General features: G+C 38.5%; 1 protein-coding gene and 1 long non-coding RNA gene across 5 annotated transcripts in view; one reads left to right on the forward strand and one right to left on the reverse strand.

Moving 5' to 3' along the window:
- The window catches only part of GK5 (glycerol kinase 5), a 68,880-nt gene extending 50,049 nt beyond the window's left edge, over nt 1-18,831 (forward strand). For 2 of the 3 annotated variants that reach the window (XM_033212431.1, XM_033212432.1), the window contains exons 11-16: nt 255-359; nt 4,568-4,662; nt 9,989-10,092; nt 11,284-11,343; nt 12,308-12,441; nt 16,969-18,770. In XM_033212431.1, the coding sequence (XP_033068322.1) occupies nt 255-359; nt 4,568-4,662; nt 9,989-10,092; nt 11,284-11,343; nt 12,308-12,441; nt 16,969-17,117 (647 nt within the window). In that variant the 3' untranslated portion in view covers nt 17,118-18,770. Of the gene's footprint in view, nt 1-254; nt 360-4,567; nt 4,663-9,988; nt 10,093-11,283; nt 11,344-12,307; nt 12,442-16,968 lie in introns of all 3 variants that reach the window. The other variant, XM_033212429.1, reaches the window with a different exon arrangement.
- Nucleotides 312-19,782, reverse strand: part of LOC117084090 — a 33,023-nt gene continuing 13,552 nt past the window's right edge. For both annotated transcript variants that reach the window (XR_004437312.1, XR_004437313.1), the window contains exons 2-3: nt 8,351-8,490; nt 312-395 (exon numbers count right to left, since the gene is read on the reverse strand). This is a non-coding gene — a long non-coding RNA (uncharacterized LOC117084090). The remainder of the gene's footprint in view (nt 396-8,350; nt 8,491-19,782) is intronic.

Here is a 19,782-nt window from a genome sequence, read left to right on the forward strand (position 1 = left end):
ACTGCACTCCAGCCTGGGCGGCAGAGCGAGACTCCGTCTCAAAAAAAAAAAAAAAAAAAAGGAAACTACAGCTAAAAGATTAGAAACTTGCAAGACTACAGCTAGTAAATGTAAGAGGGCTGGAGTTTGAACGTACACAGTCTAACTTCAGAGGCACTTTGCAGTTTTTTGAGATAACCAAATCATTACATTGTAGAAGTCTCTATAATGAATTATGCATATCTTTGACTTACATTCATTGTTTGCTTTGCAAGGCTTTTATCCATTAATTGGGTGGAAGATTGGACAAGAAGTCGTATGCTTAGCTGAAAGCAATGCAGGAGACACTGGTACTGCCATAAAATGGGCTCAACAGTTAGGTAAGCTGTCTTTTAAATGGATTTCACAGGCCAGACCTAAAGAATTAAAAAATGCCACAGGATTGCAGATTAGTAGGGAGCAAATGGATTGTTCAAATGAAACACTAAAATGATGTCTATTAAAAGCAAATATAAAGTATTTTTATGATATCAAAATGGTAAAAGGTTAGGTCTTAAAGACAGGAACCATAAAGAAAAAGAATAATAGATTTAACTATATAAAATATTAGTGGGTAAAGAGAGATATGCCATACGCAAAATTAAAAGACAAATTGGTAATAACAATTTGTAGCATATGTCAGAAAAATTAATAACATGACAAAAACGGGCAAAGGACAGAAGTATAGGTATTTTACGATCAAATGACTATAATGAAGTGCTGTTCATATATGGTAATTAAAGAAATGCACATTTTGGGCTGTGGTTCCAGCATCAGTTCAGTTTTCAGTGCTTTTGCAGTGCTATTTGGATCAGCCCCTCATTTGTGCCACCCAGTGGTCAGTCTGGGTGGTGGTTTGCCTGGAGATTAGTTTTCAAAGCCTTAGGCTTGTTGTTTAGGGTCAGATCTTTACATGTGCAGCTCAAGAGTGAGATGAGGAGTTCATAAAAACCTTTATAAGGTAATTTTTCCTTAGCTCCTTTCTCTCAGTAATCTTCCTGGTACCTTTTGACTCTCAGGGGATCCCCATATTGGTGTTCTAGCTAGAAAGCTGGTACTTTAGTTTCTCTACTGAACACCTGCTACTACTTCTACCTCCCTAGCCTAGTGGCAAGAAGGATGAGAGACGGAGAAAAAGGGGGTCAGAGAGAGAGAGAAGGAAAGAAGGGAAAGAAAGGAAACAAAGTAAGAGAAAGAAGGCTGGGCGTGGGGGCTCACGCCTGTACTCCCAGCACTTTGGGAGGCTGAGGCGGGCAGATCATCTGAGGTTGGGAGTTGGAGACTAGCCTAAGCAACATGGAGAAACCCTGCCTTTACTAAAAATACAAAATTAGCCGGGCATGGTAGTGCATGCCTGTAATCCCAGCTACTCGGGAGGCTGAGGCTGAGGCAGGAGAATCACTTGAACCCAGGAGGCAGAGGTGGTAGTGAGCTGAGATCACGCCATTGCACCCCAGCCTGGGCAACAAGAGCGAAACTGTCTCAAAAAAAAAAAAAAGAAAGAAAGAAAGAAAAAAAGAAAAAAAAGAGGGAAAGCAAAAGGGATTTTGTTAACCTCTCGTCTTCGAGTTTTGGTTGCTTCTGCTGCTCTGTCTGCTGTCACTGCAGCCACAGGATTGCCAGGGGCAGGCAAGACCAAGGGGAGCGGTGGCGCGGGAAGAAGCAAGCAACAGGGATTCCCCCCATACTCTTAGCTTGCAGTTTTATGTGCCTGTGCTACTGGGCTGCCATGGCTGCTACCACAGGATTGCCTGAGAGAATGAAAAAAATCTAAAGAAAACAAAAAATGAGAATCCCTCCACTCTGTCCTGTAGAGACGCTTGTCTCCTACTGCTCAGACCAGAAAGGAGCTTCTATTGAAGCTCTTCATATTTGCACTCAGTGTACAGATCTGAGTCCTTGGGTTTCAGGCTATCTCTGAGTCTAGGCCAGGAATATCAGAGAAAATACAAAAACAGGGAGTCCCCAGATGGCTTTTCCATTTATTCCTCCAAGATTCTTAGTTGCATTCAATGGGAGAGAGAGAATGGAGTGCGCTTACTCTGAAAGACTTTTTATCAATTAGCTTATTTGACAACAGTTTAAGTGGAAGATTATTTAGAGAAATTCTTCAAGCAAGGGATGAAACAAACAGTGAAGAATGTGAATAAGATAATCTCTCTTTGTTTTCTGTTTCTTTATCAGTTACCAAAAACTTTCCTCAAACCAACTGTCTAGTATGTTTTCCTACATCTTGTCTTGTAAAAATTGAACATTTGGACATGATTCGTTAAAAAAGTATAGATTTTAAAACCAATTTTTTTTAAAGAGATAGGAGTCTCGCTGTGTTGCCCAGGCTAAATTCAAACTCCTGGGCTCAAGTGATCCTCCTGCCTTTGCCGCCTGAGTAGCTGGGATTACAGGTACGCCACCATACTCGGCTTAAAACCAGTGTTTTTAACGTTAGTTTTTGAAGTGCTAGAGATATTCTGATGCATTATCTGGACATTTTGAACAAATGGATGAAACTTACGGATTTGATAACTGTCATTTTGAGTAAAATTTGTAGTTATTATTGAGTGATCCTCATTAACTTGAGTTTTAATATAAGTGCTCCTTAAATGTCTTTAGTGAATTTAAGTATATTAATTTAGTTGTATAACAAATCATAAAATGATATAGAACCAACTTAAGCCTCTCTAAAGCCAGCAATATTTATTATGACTGAGTCTTTTCTTCTGATCTATGCTGTTCAGTACTACATACTCACTCAGAAGTCATTTTACAAACAAGGATATCCAAATGGCCAGTGAAAAGGCATTTATTAGTCAGCAGGGAAATCCAAAATCAAACCACCATGTAATACTACCAAAATAGCTAAATTGAAAAACAGGCCGGGCGCGGTGGCTCAAGCCTGTAATCCCAGCACTTTGGGAGGCCGAGACGGGCGGATCACGAGGTCAGGAGATCAAGACCATCCTGGCTAACACGGTGAAACCCCGCCTCTACTAAAAAAAAATACAAAAACTAGCCGTGCGAGGTGGCGGCGCCTGTAGTCCCAGCTACTCGGGAGGCTGAGGCAGGAGAATGGCGTAAACCTGGAGATGGAGCTTGCAGTGAGCTGAGATCCGGCCACTGCACTCCAGTCCAGGCGACAGAGCGAGACTCCGCCTCAAAAAAAAAAAAAAAAAAAAAAAAAAGAAAAACATAGACAATACCAATTATTGGCAGGAAGATAGGAGACTGGAACTCTCGTGCCACAGGCAGGAGCCTTAAATTGGTAGAGCCACTTTGAAAAACTATTTGCCGGTATCTGTTAAAGCTGGTTCTAAATGTAAAGACCTTAGAACTGGCCATTCCATTCCTTCGTGTCAATAAACAGAAATATGTACATATGTCCACCAAAAAGAATGTGCATGAATGTTCATTGGGATCTATTTCTATTAGCCAAACACTAGGAACTATCCAGATGTATATCACCAATAGAACAGATTGATAAATTGTCTATAGTCACATAGTGGAATACTATATAGAGGTGAGAATGAATGGAGTACAACTACATGTAACTGTGTAAATGAATCTCACGAGTATGATGTTTAACAAAAGAAGTTTGTGTCTTGACCTGGGTCTGAGTTACTTGGGTGTATTCACACTGTGAAAACTCATCTAGCTATATACACTTAGGATTTGTGCATTTTTTTGGTCTGTATATAATATACTTCAGTTAAAGTTTACTAAATTAATTAAGTCTTGTTTTTTTTGTTTGCTTGTTTTTAAAAAATTGACTTTTAATATATCTGTTACTGGCCCCTTATTTAACTTATTAGATGGAGTATTTCAGTTAATTCTCTTGGGTATTATATTACAGGTAGATGATACTTTCATCAGAAACCTAGGATGGCTTTTATCTTTCAGAGAATAATTTTTTAATGCCAAAAATCCTACATAGAATTGATTTTTTAAACAGCCCAAATATCTTTAAAGAAAAAAGTGGCCGGGTGTGCTGGATCATGCCTGTAATCCCAGCACTTTGGGAGGCCAAGGTAGGTGGATCACCTGAGGTCTAGAGTTCGAGACCAGCCTCAGCAACATGGGGAAACCCCATCTCTACTAAAAATACAAAATTAGCTGGGCGTGGTGGCGCATGCTTGTAATCCTAGCTACTCGGGAGGCTGAGGCAGGAGAATCACTTGAACCCGGGAGGTGGAGGTTGTGGTGAGCCGAGATTGTGCCACTGCACTCTAGCCTGGGCAACAAGAGCAAAACTCCAACTCTAAAAAAAGAAAAAAAGTAAGGCCTGCTGCATACAGAGCCTATCTAAGAGGGCCTTCTTCCTCCTGTTTCCCTTCTATGGGCGTGTAAACCTATGCAGTATGAGAATTCAGATAGTACCAGAACAGAATTTCTGTTCAGAACAGTCTTTGTGCTGACCTTTTTAAGTGAGCAGTCTTTTACATTATATTCATAATAAATGTTGATGCAGGTAAATACTATCATGTAACGTAATTCTGTTTGTGCCTCTCCAACCTCTTCATTTTGTTTTAGGGTTCTTTGTTGTTTGTTTTTGCAGACCTTTTCACAGATGCTGCTGAGACTGAAAAAATGGCCAAAAGTTTGGAGGATTCTGAAGGAGTTTGTTTTGTTCCATCTTTTAATGGATTACAGGTATATATTTTTTAAAGTTAATGGCAATTACAAATATTTTTCTCCTCCTGCCACACCGAAACTTATATATCTATGACTCTGTTACCTTAAAATTTGAGCACTGAACAGAACGAAGATGAAAGGTAGATTTTAGGGCTAAGAAGTTATGCTCTGACCAAGCATGAATTCCACGAGGGAGCAGAGAGCATCCTGAGTATAGCCCTGCTGGCTTGGCTTGTGCTGATGGAATTCAGCTGACTTCTGCTTAGAACTGTGTGGAACCTGAGTTGGCAGGTTTATCATAGAACTTTTACATAAGACTTAGCATTACTTTATCATGAGCAAAAATAGCCATTTCCCAGTGGGGGGGAGTATATCAGCAAATTTGCATTCTTTACTTAGAGGAAATAAGCTATTGAGAATTAAGAGAAATAATGTCAAGGTACATACATCACACACATATGCACACATATATATGTGTATATTTTGCACTTGTACATTTGTAAGTTTTACTAACTTTTTTAAAAATCAAAATCTTGGCTGGGCGCGGTGGCTCACGCCTGTAATCTCAGCACTTTGGGACGCTGAGGCAGGCGGATCACAAGGTCAGGAGATCAAGACCATCTTGGCCAACACGGTGAAACCCCATCTTTACTAAAAATGCAAAAAATTAGCCGTGCATGGTGGCACATGCCTGTAGTCCCTGCTACTCAGGAGGCTGAGGCAGGAGAATTGCTTGAACCTGGGAGGCGGAGGTTGCAGTGAGCCGAGATCACTCCACTGCACTCCAGCCTGGGCAACAGAGCGAGAGTCCATCTCAAAAAAAAAATCAAAATCTCTTTTCATTAATTGTTGTGGTGGAGTATTGGCTACTTTTCTTAACCAAAAAATGAACCTAGTAAAAGTCTTGATTTTGTAACATTTAACTTTGTATTTAATTGAAAGATCTCGAATACTGCCTTTAATTTTAGAATATTATTACAAATATTTTTAAAACAACTTTTCAAGTATATTATTATCAAAGTTACTTTTTTGGGAAAGCTCATACTTCTCTTTTTAATCCTCCTGTAAATATTTTTTCCTGTTAAAAAAATACAACTTTCGGCCGGGCGCGGTGGCTCAAGCCTGTAATCCCAGCACTTTGGGAGGCCGAGACGGGCGGATCGCGAGGTCAGGAGATCAAGACCATCCTGGCTAACACAGTGAAACCCTGTCTCTACTAAAAAAATACAGAAAACTAGCCGGGCGTGGCGGCGGGTGCCTGTAGTCCCAGCTACTCGGGAGGCTGAGCCAGGAGAATGGCGGGAACCCGGGAGGCGGAGCTTGCAGTGAGCCGAGATCCCGCCACTGCACTCCAGCCTGGGCGGCAGAGCTAGACTCCGTCTCAAAAAAAAAAAAAAAAAAAATACAACTTTCTCTTTTTTCTTGCTTATCTCATATTCAGGCAATTAATTACAAAAGTCCAAAATTTGAGTTTGGGTATACAATATAGAAGCTGGTAGAGAAAAAAATTAGGTCAGGGTATTTAAAATCTTTAAAAATACATACTTCCAAAACTAGATTTTAAAATGAGCATGATTTCAATACCTGTAATATTTTTATTTTGTGTACTTTATCCTAAAGGACTGAAAGCTTGTGAATTGATTCCATTGCATCCTCTTCAGGATGATGTGAGGGAACCTCTAAATAGCACCTATCATAGTCCAGAAAGTGAAAATTTTTTATCTAATTGAGATTTCAGGAAAAAGGTTAGATGAATAATTGTCCTCAGCACAGTAAAGTTTGATTAGGTTACTACTGGTTCTTTTCTTCTCTCTGAAAAATGTGCTACAGGACTTAGTAGTCATCTTGTCTTAGCAAGTCTGTCTCTGTCTTTGACTTCTCTATCACCTCACATACCTGTAATATAATAATTATATATATTATATGATAGTAATATAAAGTATATATTTTTAAGTATTAAACCCAAAAGATTTAGACAAAACTATCACAGGAGAATTGCTTGAACCTGGGAGGCGGAGGTTTGATTTTTAATTTCATCTTGATAGCAAAATGTCCCTGTCCTGCCTATGATTGTAACCTGCCCATATACTGGCAGTAGAGGGTAGTTGGGAGAGGTGGTAGGTTGACTGTAGGTCATATATTTCCCTGTGTAAAATGAAACTTTAACTGGAAATTGAAAGTTAGATCAAACAGCAATAATGTATTAATACTAAACTGTTTGGAAAATAGAAGGGAAGATCACCTATAATCTGCCTATCTCAACAACTAGAGAAAATGAAGGATGGGGAATGAAAGGAAAGAAGGTTTATGTATCTGTGAAACTGCTTTTAGTTTTAGAATATTGGTACAGCCTTAGATAATCAGGATTTGGTACAGCCTTAGATAATCAGGATCAGGATGTTGAAGTCCCCTAATGGTCTCATTTTCTTAAAGGAATCTGCTGAGAAAGGGGTACTGGATGAGCTTTGAGGGAAACGGGAAAGTCTAGGACAGCCACTTCAGGGAAAGGCAGAAAGGGTGGGAGCCATACACTGGGGGTGGCATCAGTTAGTGCAGCCATTGTGGCTTTCCTCTAGCAGGGCTTGTGGTTTGGGGAGTAGGATACCGAAGTAGGTATTAGAAGCAAGAATCAGTGGTCATTTACCTGGATGTTAGAGTTACTGTGATGATGGCAGTAATAGGATAGACAGAGAAGCTGTTTGTCCACATACTCCTGAGGACTGGGATTGGAAAGCAGTCAGCAACTGACAGCAGTTCTTAGTGTTCTTTGGGTTTCTGCTTCTCTCTGTTCTGCTTTGCTCTTTTCATTACCGACTTTGCTGTGTATCCTTTCTTCCTCCATAGCTTCTGCTTAATTGTCATTATTTTTCTCATACTTTTTGCTTCTTCACAACTTAGAAATATCACATACAACGTTCCTCTACCTTATGCATCCTTTTTGCTTCACTTCCCCCATTGATGGGGTCTTTTTCTTAGTGTTTCCTGGTTTTGGTTTCCAGGGGAGGGAATCTGATTGGACCACCTTGTCCTTTTGCATTTCAGTCAGACATTGAGTCAGCTGTACTCACCCTCTACAGTTGTGGTGATAGCATTGGGACTAGAGCATGAAACATGGCAGCTTTAGATAACAGGGCCTGTGGATTCAAGCAGTTTCCTTAGGAGGAGATAAAACCAGCAAGTCCTGTGATTGCCATCTCTAGTTTTGTGAGTGGCCAGGATGTCTGAATGGTGCAGTCTGTGTTCTGGGGCAGGAGACTACTAGTTTTGCCTATGGCACCAAACAGATTTCAGGTCAATTAAACCAGTATTTTCTGTGATATTCTGGAAGAAGTCATATTTACGCAGAAAAAAACATAGCATATTGCTAGGGACTAATTGAACTGGTCAAATCTGACTAATCTTAGTTTTATGATATTATACCATCTGATATAAACCAGACTTATTGTATATGTTTTTACTAATTAAGATCACCAGAAGCTATTAATAGATTTGAAAAATTATCAAAATAAAATCTCAGTAGGAGGGAAATCATAGCTATAGCAAAGATAAGATGTAATATAGAATTTCTTAAGTAATTAAGAAAAATACTGTTTGTTCATTTATTCACCAAATGTGTATTCCTACCCCATGGGGAGCCAGATATAGTGTTAGGCACAAGAGACACACTGGGAGTACATCGGACAAGGTTCCACCCTGTGGTACTTACAGTGTATTGAGGATGGTGGGGTTTCAACAAACCATCAAGTGGAATATGTGATTATAAACCGTGGGACATGGTATGAAGGGAAGTTACAGGGTTCCATAAAAACAGAGACCTCATCTAGTCTCTGGGGTCCAGAGTTTTCCCTGAGGAAGCCAAACCAAGATTTGAAAGGAGTAAGAATTAATTAGGAGAAAGGGTGGTGGGAGGTGTTTCAGGTAAAGGGATGATATGTCAAAACCCTGAAGCTAGAAGGTGCTTTTCTGAGAACCATAATTTCCTGACAGCACTAGATATCCTTGTAATGACCATTTTGGTGTGTTAGTGCTCTTGTGAGACTCTTGTCTATTTCCTTGTGAGACTGCAAGCTCCAGCAGGGATCTTTGTTTTTCATCATCTTTTTTTTTTTTTGTGACAGAGTCTTACTCTGTCACCCAGGCTGGAGTACAGTGGCACGATCTCAGTTCACTGCAACCTCTGCCTTCCAAGTTTAAGCGATTCTCCTGCCTCAGCCTCCCAAGTAGCTGGATTACAGGTGCCCACCACCACACCCGGCAAATTTTTTGTATTTTTAGTAGAGATGGGGTTTCACCATGTTGGCCAGGCTGGTTTCAAACTCCTGACCTCAAGTGATCCACCCTCTTCGGTCTCCCAAAGTGCTAGGATTGCAGGTGTGAGCCACCATGCCTGGCCTGTTTTTCATCTTTGCGTCCCAGAATTGCCTTACATTTTTGGAGATACAAAGATGAATAGAAACCTCATCTGATTAATATATACTTCCAGCTCAAGATTTTGGCTCTTTTGAGAACATGTTGGGCTGGATTATTTCTGATATTAGGCAGTAAGACTATTAAGCTAAGAGAGAAGAGTGTAGTGGTGTTTTTTGTTTTTAAGACCCTGTCTCACTCTGTCACCTAGGCTGGAGTGCAGTAAAGCAATCACGGCTCATTGCAGCCTCAAACCCCTGGGCACAAGCAATCCTCTCACCTCAGCCTCCCAAGTAGCTGTAACTACAGGCATGTATCACACCCAGCTAATATTTTCAGTTTTTTGTAGAGGTGGTATCTTGCTTTGTTGCCCAGGATGGTGTTGAATTCCTGGGCTGAAGCAGTCCTCCCTCCTTGGCCTCCCAGAGTGCTAGGATTACAGGTGTGAGCCACTGAACCTGGCCAGAGTATAGTTTTAATGTCTGACAACATATTTGACGTAAGTTATGACACTAAAAAGTGCATTTTTGTAGAAAGCTGTTCTACATAGTACAAAGTAGAAAGCTATTCTACATAGTAAACAATTTTAGTGTAAAAACTTTACAGCTGGTGAAGGGATTTCTGTGATTGCTCTTCATTTTCCACATTTATAAAGCTAAGCATTTAATAATTTGTAATTATATGCTTCAGTTCCTCTTTTTGACGTAAATGCAAACAGAAGCTAAGTACAGTAACTGTGACTCAGTATCGTTTAAATGCTGTTAAAAAGTTATCCCAATATTTACCATAATTTTTGGACTATCTTTTACTTTTAAATTATTTAACCATAGCATTATTTTCTTCTAATGTGGCTGTGTTTTTATTGTATAGTATTTCCTCAAGTCTGTAGATGTAATTTAGAATAATAATAATATATTCTTATTATCTCTTACTGTAGGCTCCATTAAATGACCCCTGGGCATGTGCCTCTTTTATGGGTTTGAAGCCTTCCACCAGTAAATACCATCTTGTACGAGCAATATTGGAGTCAATAGCTTTCAGGTATGAAAACCTGTCCTGAACTTCCCCTTCCCCATATAATATTGCCATGTCTTCCATTAATTTGCTACAAAATGGAAAATTTCTTAATTTTAATTAAATTCTTTAATTTGTATTTTTGGCTTATGTGATACTATATATTATGTAATATGTTCTTCTTGCTAATTTCTATGGTATCTTTCTTATTTTTTCTTATATTTAATGTACCAATACCACTCAGACTTGATATCTGAAAACTGAAGGATTTTTTTTTTAAATTCAATTTCTTAAGCATGCAAGATTCAAAATTTGGATTTTCAAAGGTTTAGTATCCTTATTCATGAAAGAGAATTCCAAGTAATAATGCTTCTGTTGTGCCCCAAAATTGAGTCATCAGAATTATTCTTCATGCATATTTCCCTGTAATCTTTTTGTTATGGGACAGGTATAAATTATTATTATTATTTTTTTTTTTTTTCTTTTTTTTGAGACGGAGTCTTGCTCTGTCGCCCAGGCTGGAGTGCAGTGGCCGGATCTCAGCTCACTGCAAGCTCCGCCTCCCGGGTTCACGCCATTCTCCTGCCTCAGCCTCCGGGGTAGCTGGGACTACAGGCGCCCGCCACCTCGCCCGGCTAGTTTTTTTTGTATTTTTTAGTAGAGACGGGGTTTCACCGTGTTAGCCAGGATGGTCTCGATCTCCTGACCTCATGATCCACCCGTCTCGGCCTCCCAAAGTGCTGGGATTACAGGCTTGAGCCACCGCGCCCGGCCTAAATTATTAAAATTAAGAATGATGCTGTCATGAATATGGGATTGTACCATTTAAAATGAAACTTTCTGTGATTACAAAGAAATTGTTTTTATATTTGATTAATTCTATTAGATTTTACTTATGGTTTGCCATCTTAATAGCTATCTATTAAATAGATGCTTGTGTTAAATTTTTCTTTGTAGAATGGTAATAGATAAAATTTAGTTGTAAAATATAAATTATGCCTTCTTACATGAAGGCAAAAAAACCCACAAGACCTGCGCTTCTTGCTTATTTGAGTAGCTGTTCTACAGTTTTCATTTAGCACAATTTATTTCTTTAATATTTTGTTTTGTACATTTTATAAATATCAAATTATAGTTTGTATTTTTCAAGATCAGAATAAAGTAGTGAATTATTATGATATAAATTTCTTATAAATAGTTATCTTGTTTTTTAACTAGAAACAAACAGTTATATGAGATGATGAAGAAAGAGATTCATATTCCTGTAACAAAAATCCGGTATGTAAAATTTATTTCTAATAGACTTAATTAGAAATTAGAAGAAAGTGGTAGCTGCTATGAGCTACCACGCATTTCTTTTTGAGATCCCGAATAATTCATCTTTATGATTATTGAGGATTTCAAAAATAACTTCTGCCTAGCTCCTTCACAACAAAATTCTTTTCTTTTATTTGTATTTTTGTTGAGACGGAATCTTGCTGTGTCATTCAGGCTGGAGGGCAGTGGCATGATCTCAGCTCACTGCAACCTCTGCTGCCTGGGTTCAAGTGATTCTCATGCCTTACCATCCCGAGTAGCTGGGACTACAGACATGCGCCACCATGTCCAGCTAATTTTTTTGTATTTTTAGTAATGATGGAGTTTCACCATGTTGGCCAGGCTGGTACTGAACTCCTGATCTCAGGTGATCTGCCCTCCTCAGCCTCCCACAGTGCTGGGATTACAGGTGTGAGCCAACGTGCCCAGCTACAACAAAATTCTTGGTCATAGGAATTCAGAGAGGAGAGGAGAGCTAATTATGTATTTATGGAGAATACAATATCAAATTTGGGTACATCTTGGCACCCATATATGCCACATATGTGTAGTATATCAATCTTTAAAATCTCTTTTTGGGTGTGTAACTATCCTTTGGACATGTAAGCATCAAACTTCTTGACTTCCTTTTCTGTAATGTCTAAGTGAATTTTTATGTTGCCTTAGTTTATTATACCTGGCCTGTTTTGAACCAGTCCTAAGACAAACAAAGGCAGGTGAGAAAATTGATGGCAGAAATAAGGAAAATGTTTAAAGATGACCCAGTAAGGTTCTCTGCCGTTAGGTTAATGCTAAGTGATTTAATTTTAGAAATAAAAAGTTAAATTTATAAAATAAAATTAAGGATTTCAGAGAAAAACGTGGCCACTGAAAAAGAATGATGCTTTTTTGTAGTAATTCATCTTACATATTTTGTTCCCCACAGGGCAGATGGAGGAGTTTGTAAGAATGGTTTTGTCATGCAGATGACTTCAGACCTGATTAATGAGAATATAGACAGACCTGTGGACGTTGACATGTCATGCCTGGGTGCAGCTTCTCTAGCTGGCCTTGCTGTTGGTATGTGTAAAATTTATAAGAATGAGAGCTTTCTTGCAAACTGTTTCTTACAGATAGCATTTCTCCTCTCACATCAAAAAATTCTAGAGAGTCTGGAAAGCCTTGGTGTCCATTAAACTCCATATACATATGCATATTGCTCACAAAATACCCTGTGACCTCCTCTATTGGTGAGTCTGGTTGCACCTCTTCTATCCTCACCTCACTCCTTCAGTCAGAAATATGAGACAAGGACAGTTAATTCTCAGCTGTGTCAGTCTCTAGCAAGAGAGAGTCTCTGGGTAAACTTTCTGGATAGATAGTGTTAAAGAAAAAAATTATTCAGTGACACTTATTAAAGAACAATAAGGTGAACCAGGTGCAGTGGCTCACACCTGTAATCCCAGCACTGTGGGAGACTGAGGCAGGTGGATCACCTGAGGGTCAAGAGTTCGAGATAAGCTTGGCTAACATGGTGAAACCCTGTCTCAACTAATAGTACAAAAATTAGCTAGGCATGGTGGCACATGCCTGTAATCCCAACTACTCGGGAGGCTGAGACAGGAGAATTGCTTGAACCTGGGAAGGAGGAGGTTGCAGTGAGCTGAGGTGGTGCCACTGCACTCCATCCTGGGTGACAGAGCAAGACTCTGTCTCAAAAGAAAAAAAAAAAAGAACAGTAAGCTGGGCTTTATTCTGGAGGACTATCAAGATAGGTATAGGGACTACTTCAGTGGGATCTTATGGTGGGAGAGAGATTAGGCTCAACTTTGAATACAATAAGGAAAAGTGAGAAATTATAGCCAAAGAGCAGAGTGAGAGTCAGTGGATGGAAAATTACTAAGAGGAAATGTTGAGGTAAGGGGAAATTCTTGCTAACCAACCTAATAATATTTTCAAGAAGGCAGGCCAGGGTGATCAGATATCATCTGGAGGATGAGATATCGAGGTTGATCAGAATTGAGGATGGGAGATTCTGGCTATACCAATTTAGCAGAATTCTTGCTCAAAGTAGATAATGCAGAGATGACCATGGAAGTCCAAAAGTTGAGGCCTATCTGGAAAAGAGCTTGGAGGAGCCTGATTGGAGTTTGGTCAAGGAAGAAACCTTGTCAGTAGGTTTGCCTGTGGCATTAGAAACCACTCCATTCTTTTATTTATTGAACAACATTTGTGGAGTACCTGCTACGTGACGATCACTGCTGGCAATAAAGAGATTAAAAGCCATAGTCTCTGATCCCTGGTGGGAGGAGACAGGTAAGTCAAGTGATCATTAAGTTTGTTTGATAAAGCCAGTGAACAGTGGCAGTGTTGATAAGCAAGTGGTCTAGGCTTTCCAGAGGAGAGCACATATAGCTCAATTTTGAAGGGGCTAGCAGAGAGTCAGGTGAGGAGAGGGTGAGAGATGGGTGGCTCAACATCCCTATTGCAACTTGTGCGAAGGCATTGGTCAATGATGGGAAGTACTGTTATGGTGAGAGCAGGAAGGGAGTGGGAGAGGTACATAGAAGTCCAGTTGTGGTGACTCCTCATAAAGAGGAGTTTGGACCTGACCCTGAAGGCCCTGGAGAGCCACTAAAGAATTTTAAGCAGGGGGGAACGTACAAAGATCTGTATTTGAACAGATCACTTTGACAATTAGTGAAAAGATCAGTGAGGAGGAGTAAGAATAGAAGTAGGCATGTCGATTTAAAGGGCCCCCTAGGAAGCAGGACGATGCCTTAGGACACTCAGAGTATTTTAATGTGTTTCTTTCTGGGGAGTGTTTGGTATAAAATAAGATATTTTACATTTAAAAGTTTTAGGCTAATAGTATATTAAAGTTACAAAAAGGCTAAAATCTTGGTAAATTTGGCTTAAACTTGATTCTACTAAAAATCTGGTAATTTTGAATAAAATTGAAACGGTTGCTTTCATTTGTTCATTGATTAATGTTTGATTAATTAAAGTTGAAGAAAATAAACTATCCCTTAAATAATCAATCTCATTTGCAAATTTGAACTCCTTTGTATTCCATCTCCTATAAATTTAGTATGTTTGATTTTTCTCTTATTACTTTCACATGGCTGATTGAGCAAACTTAGAACTGTAACAAGGTAAATCACAAATACTTAAACAACAAACAAATTGAATCAATTAAGCTATAATTATAGTAAATCATAAGCATTTTTATACTTATGTTAATCAAATTTTTCTACACTTTTCACCTGATAAGACTAAATAAGTCAGATTCTCTTGAACATTTAAAATGCTTTAAGTAACAAATACACCCAGGGTTATTTTGTTGTGTTTTGTTTTGTTTTATTTTTGAGATAAAGTTTCCCTCTGTTGCCTAGGCTGGAGTGCAGTGGCGCAATCTCAGCTCACTGAAACCTCTTCCTCCTAGGTTCAAGCGTTTCTCCTGCCTTAGCCTCCCAAGTAGCTGGGATTGCAGGCACCCGCCACCATGCCTGACTAATTTTTGTGTTTTTAGTAGAGATGGGGTTTCGCCATGTTGGCCAGGCTAGCTTCAAACTCCTGACCTCTGGTGATCCACCCACCTCAACATCCCGGAGTGCTGGGATCACAGGCGTGAGCCTCTGCACCCGGCCCCACATGCAGGTTATTTTTATACATAACACAGTGACTTGAGTTTTATCTACATCATTATTAATTTCAAACATTTGCTTCTGTCTCAGAAATGTGAGACTATGTATATCCTATTTTATGAATTTACCTGGAAATTGGATTTGCTCAATACATACTTAATAAAATGACTTAAAATATATGTCTTAAAATGTAAACAATAAATTCTGGAAATGAGGATTTTAAGAAACACATTTATTTTCCTGACTAGATTTATCTAACTATAGTATACTGATGAAAACTATTTTTTTCTTTTAAAAACTTGCCTACATTAATACCTTTATTTATTTATTTTTAATTTAAGTTTTTTTTTTTTTTTGAGATGGAGTCTCACTCTATAGCCCAAGCTGGAGTGCAGTGGTATGATATTGGGTCACTGCAACCTCCGCCTCCTGGGCTCAAGTGATTCTCGTGCCTCAGCCTCCTAAGAAGCTGAGACTATAGGCACAAGCAACCATGCCCGGCTAATTTTTTATATTTTAGTTGAGACAGGGTTTCACCATGTTGCCCAAGGTGGTCTTGAACTCCTGAACTCAGAAGATCTGCCTGCCTCGGCTTCCCAAAGTGCTGAGATTACAGGCATGAGCCACCGCACCCAGCCTACATTAATACCTTTAAACATAGATAGTCTAAAATGTTGACTGTAAAGAAAAAGAATGTGACCTGACAAAATTTTACAAAGGAGAATTTATCTGTCAGTTTTATTGGTAAGAGAAAATGTACTTCGTGAAGATTTGTAGACTGTTAGTACTTCAAAAGAGGTGCAATAGACCGCTCAGTGGGTGAAATGTGCCAAGCTTACTAATAACATACCTGTATCATTTCAGACGACTTATGATCTTAGTTATAAATGTTCTCGCTGGGCGCTGTGGCTCACGCCTGTAATCCCAACACTTTGGAAGGCTGAGGAGGGTGGATCACTTGAAGCCAGGAGTTTGAGACCAGCCTGGCCAACATGGCGAAACCCTGTCTCTACTAAAAGTACAAAAAATTAGCTGGGCATGGTGGCACGTGCCTATGGGCCGAGCTACTCTAGAGGCCCAGGCAGGAGAATTGCTTCAACCCGTGAGGTGGAGGTTGCAGGGAGCTGAGATCGCACCACTGTACTCCAGCCTGGGCAACAGAACGAGGCTGTCTCCAAAAAAAAAATTCTCTTGCTTTTTATTATATATCATATGATCCTTCCTGCCAAGAGCAGTCTATGCTAGAACTACAAAATTATCTTAAATTGGAATTTAAATATATTATATAAAAGACTATAGTTTGAAAGAGAAACTATTATATTAATCCCCAACTTTGAATTTTATGCATATTCCAGAAAGTTGACATTTACCTTAAACTGTAAGACAAAAATCTTAATGCATCTTCATTTATTTTAATTGCATTAAAAAAAATACCCTATTTCTTTTTTTTTCTTTTTCTTCTTCTGTTTTTCTTTTTTTAGAGAGAGGGTCTTTCTCTGTTACCCAGGCTGGAGTGCAGTGATGTGATCATAGCTCACTGCACCCTTGAACTCCTAAGCAAGTGGTCTTCCCTCCTCAGTCTCCCAAAGCATTGGGATTGCAGGTGTGAACCACTGTGCCTGGCCAGAGAATATACTGTTTTTTTGTCACTTGGGATTGTTTTAATAATAGCAAGTTATGAAATTAAATGATGGCATAGGGTAGCTACTTTAGAAGTGTTGTGGTATCCCACCACACAGAAACTGAGCTGAAAGTTAGAAACCAAAAGACTTGAAAATCCTGGTATAATTATTTTCAGGAATGATCAATCTAACAAAATTCAAAAGTAACAAAGTATTTTGGATTGTTTTAAAAATAGTTTTTGTTTACCTTTCTACCAGCAACTCACATAGGATTTTGGATAAACTTTATTGGACTCATGATTTGCCTTAAAATTTGAGAATAATTTTTCCATCTATAGGGTTTTGGACTGACAAGGAGGAACTAAAGAAACTGAGACAAAGTGAAGTGGTTTTCAAGCCACAGAAGAAATGTCAAGAATATGAAATGAGTCTGGAAAACTGGACCAAAGCAGTGAAACGCTCTATGAATTGGTATAACAAGACATAACACTAAATGAAATGATCAAAACCATAGATGGCTGGTTTATGTGACATGCAGATGAGATGAAGCTCAGGGATAACCAATATGACAATGACTAAGAGGAGAAAATGTTAAATAAGCTTCATAACTTAAGAAGCATTGCTTTAAAAAATCTCTTATTTTTTTCCCTAAATCACGGTAAGGCAGCAATACCTCAAAACTTTATATCTTCTATTTTGTAACAAATTCCAAAGGACATTAGTCATTTCCAACCGTATTTTGACAGTTATGGATCCTCTTCCTTTTTATACTGGGTCAGTGGTACACAGGAACATAATCATTTACCATCCAAGCTAATAGTTCTGGGTCAATCACCATGCACATATTGTTCCAAAATTATGTGAAATGTGTTTATTTAATTCTTTAAATTTAAGTGGGCTATTTGAAGTACATATAGCTAAAAAGAAAGAATAACTGAGAAAATGTGGAATTTTGAAACATTAATATTTTATGTTTAAAGCCATAATTTTCTAATATTATATCCAAATATGAGCTTAATATGTCCCTCTCAGATAAGCTTCTGAGTTAGTTAATGCTTTCCTTTACTGGTCTTAAAGACACTGCCTTAATTTTTCCTTGTTCAACCAAAATCTGAGCATTCTTTCTATGTTGAAAACACTGAAAAACTAATTTTAGTTAATGAACTAAAAAGAATATTGATTTTTAAGAAACAAAAATACTACTTATTTTCCTTCTCAAATAATGTTTCTTTCAAAAACTTCTGGCTGAAGTATAACATGCTGGTAGTTAACATAAATCTTGCCTTTCTCTTGTTCTTTATCTTTCTTCGTTGTTTAGATGCTTGTATTAATGTCTTTTGTTTTTATTAAGTGCCTAATTGACAGAGCTTAATTTGAAGAAAGTGCCCTAATTTATTGACCACTTAAGAATTGCCTTTATTGTGGTATTTTATTTGTTCCTGCGTCTTTTTGATGTTTGTTCAGTCTACTCATCCCTCTGAGTATGTGCGGCGGATAGCGGATCGAGGGGAGGAGAGTGTTTCTATGCTCAGGATTGCCCTTCAGTCACTCGGCTAGAGATCCACAGGGAGCAAGCAGCAAGGACAGTCTCGCATTCTCAGACTTTCTTGCAAGAAACAGTGAAGGAGGAGTAAGTTGTGAGTAGTGTCAAGTTGGATGTAGAATTGTCCTAAGGCAGTTGACCCCACCTTCCAACATATTTTCACTTTATTTGCCCCTCCCTATATTTGGGGTAGGTTCCATTTGGATTTGCAGCAATAATGACTTTATTTCTCTCTTGGTCAGGATTTATCACATAAAATCCTTTTATTATAGAACTAGCTATTTTAGTTACATAGTAATGTAACTAATGAAGAGACTTATAGAGAATTTTGTTTTTGCTGTCATATATGTCCATTTTGGAGACAGATATGATAGAACTAGAAGTTAAGTTGCATTTCTGCAAGTGCCATTTGAATGAACTTCAAGTATCTTCTTAATTATTAAATTTTCTGATGAAGGCATTGTAGCAAATATATAGTATCATTAAATCTACTAATTAATATTTATAAATATTTTTGTTATTAATAAATAGAGGTATTTTATTTACTGTGAAAAGTCAAACTTCATTATGTAGATAAACCTTATTCTTTTCATTCTTTCCCCTGTTTACATCCTTTTCCAAAGCTTAGTCCCCAATTAAAGCTTTCCTATCAAAATCACATGGAAGGTGCTCTGTTGTTTTACTGTTACACGTTCTGTTCCTCAGTGGGTGTAATTTTTTTTTCTTTTTCTTTTTTTGTAGAGACAGGGTCTTGCTATGTTGCCCAGGATAGTCTTTAATTCCTGGCCTTAAGTGATCCTTCCACCTTGGCCTCCCAAAGTGCTGGGATTGCAGCTGTGAGCCACTGCACCCAGCCAATGGGTGTAATTTTATAGAAAATGATTCTTTTTGTCAGAATATACTGAATTGTAATATTAATACCTGAAAATTTGTTAGTTCACTTCTTTTCCACATTCTTCTTTCCCAACATATAACCACAAGATAAAGGATAAATACTTTGGGCTGGGTGCATTGGCTCACGCCTGTAATCACAATACTTTGTGAGGCTGAGGTGGGCGGATCATTTGAGGTCAGGAGTCCAACCTGGTCAAACACGGCGAAACCCTGTCTCCACTAAAAGTACAAAAATTAGCTGGGCATGGTGGCGCGAGCATGTAATCCCAGCTACTCAGGAGGCTGAGGCAGGAGAATTGCTTAAATCTGGGAGGTGGAGGGTTGCAGTGAGCCAAGATCATGCCACTGCACTGTAGCCTGGGCAACAGAGCAACACTGCATCTCAAAAAAAAAAAAAAATCAATACTTTTGAGATAATGTTGGAAAGTAACTTTGAATGTCTCTCATTGTAATTGAGCATCTCCTCAAATGTCAGTGGCGATTTTTTTCTTCTGTGAATCTAAAAACTAATATTTTATTTTTAATATTTGTGGCCATTTTTAGTGATAAGAGTTTAGTAAATATTTTCAAACTTAACCAAAATCAGAAACATGACCACATTTGCTTTTGTGGTTGCAGAAACAGTTGATAAGATCAATTGAGCAACAAAGTTGTCCTTTCTTTTCTTTTTCTTTTTTTTTTTTTTGAGACAGAGTCTTGCTTTGTTGCCGAGGCT

Source organism: Trachypithecus francoisi, unplaced genomic scaffold (assembly GCF_009764315.1).
Source record: "Trachypithecus francoisi isolate TF-2019V2 unplaced genomic scaffold, Tfra_2.0 Lachesis_group0, whole genome shotgun sequence".
Classification (NCBI taxonomy): Eukaryota; Metazoa; Chordata; class Mammalia; order Primates; family Cercopithecidae; genus Trachypithecus; species Trachypithecus francoisi.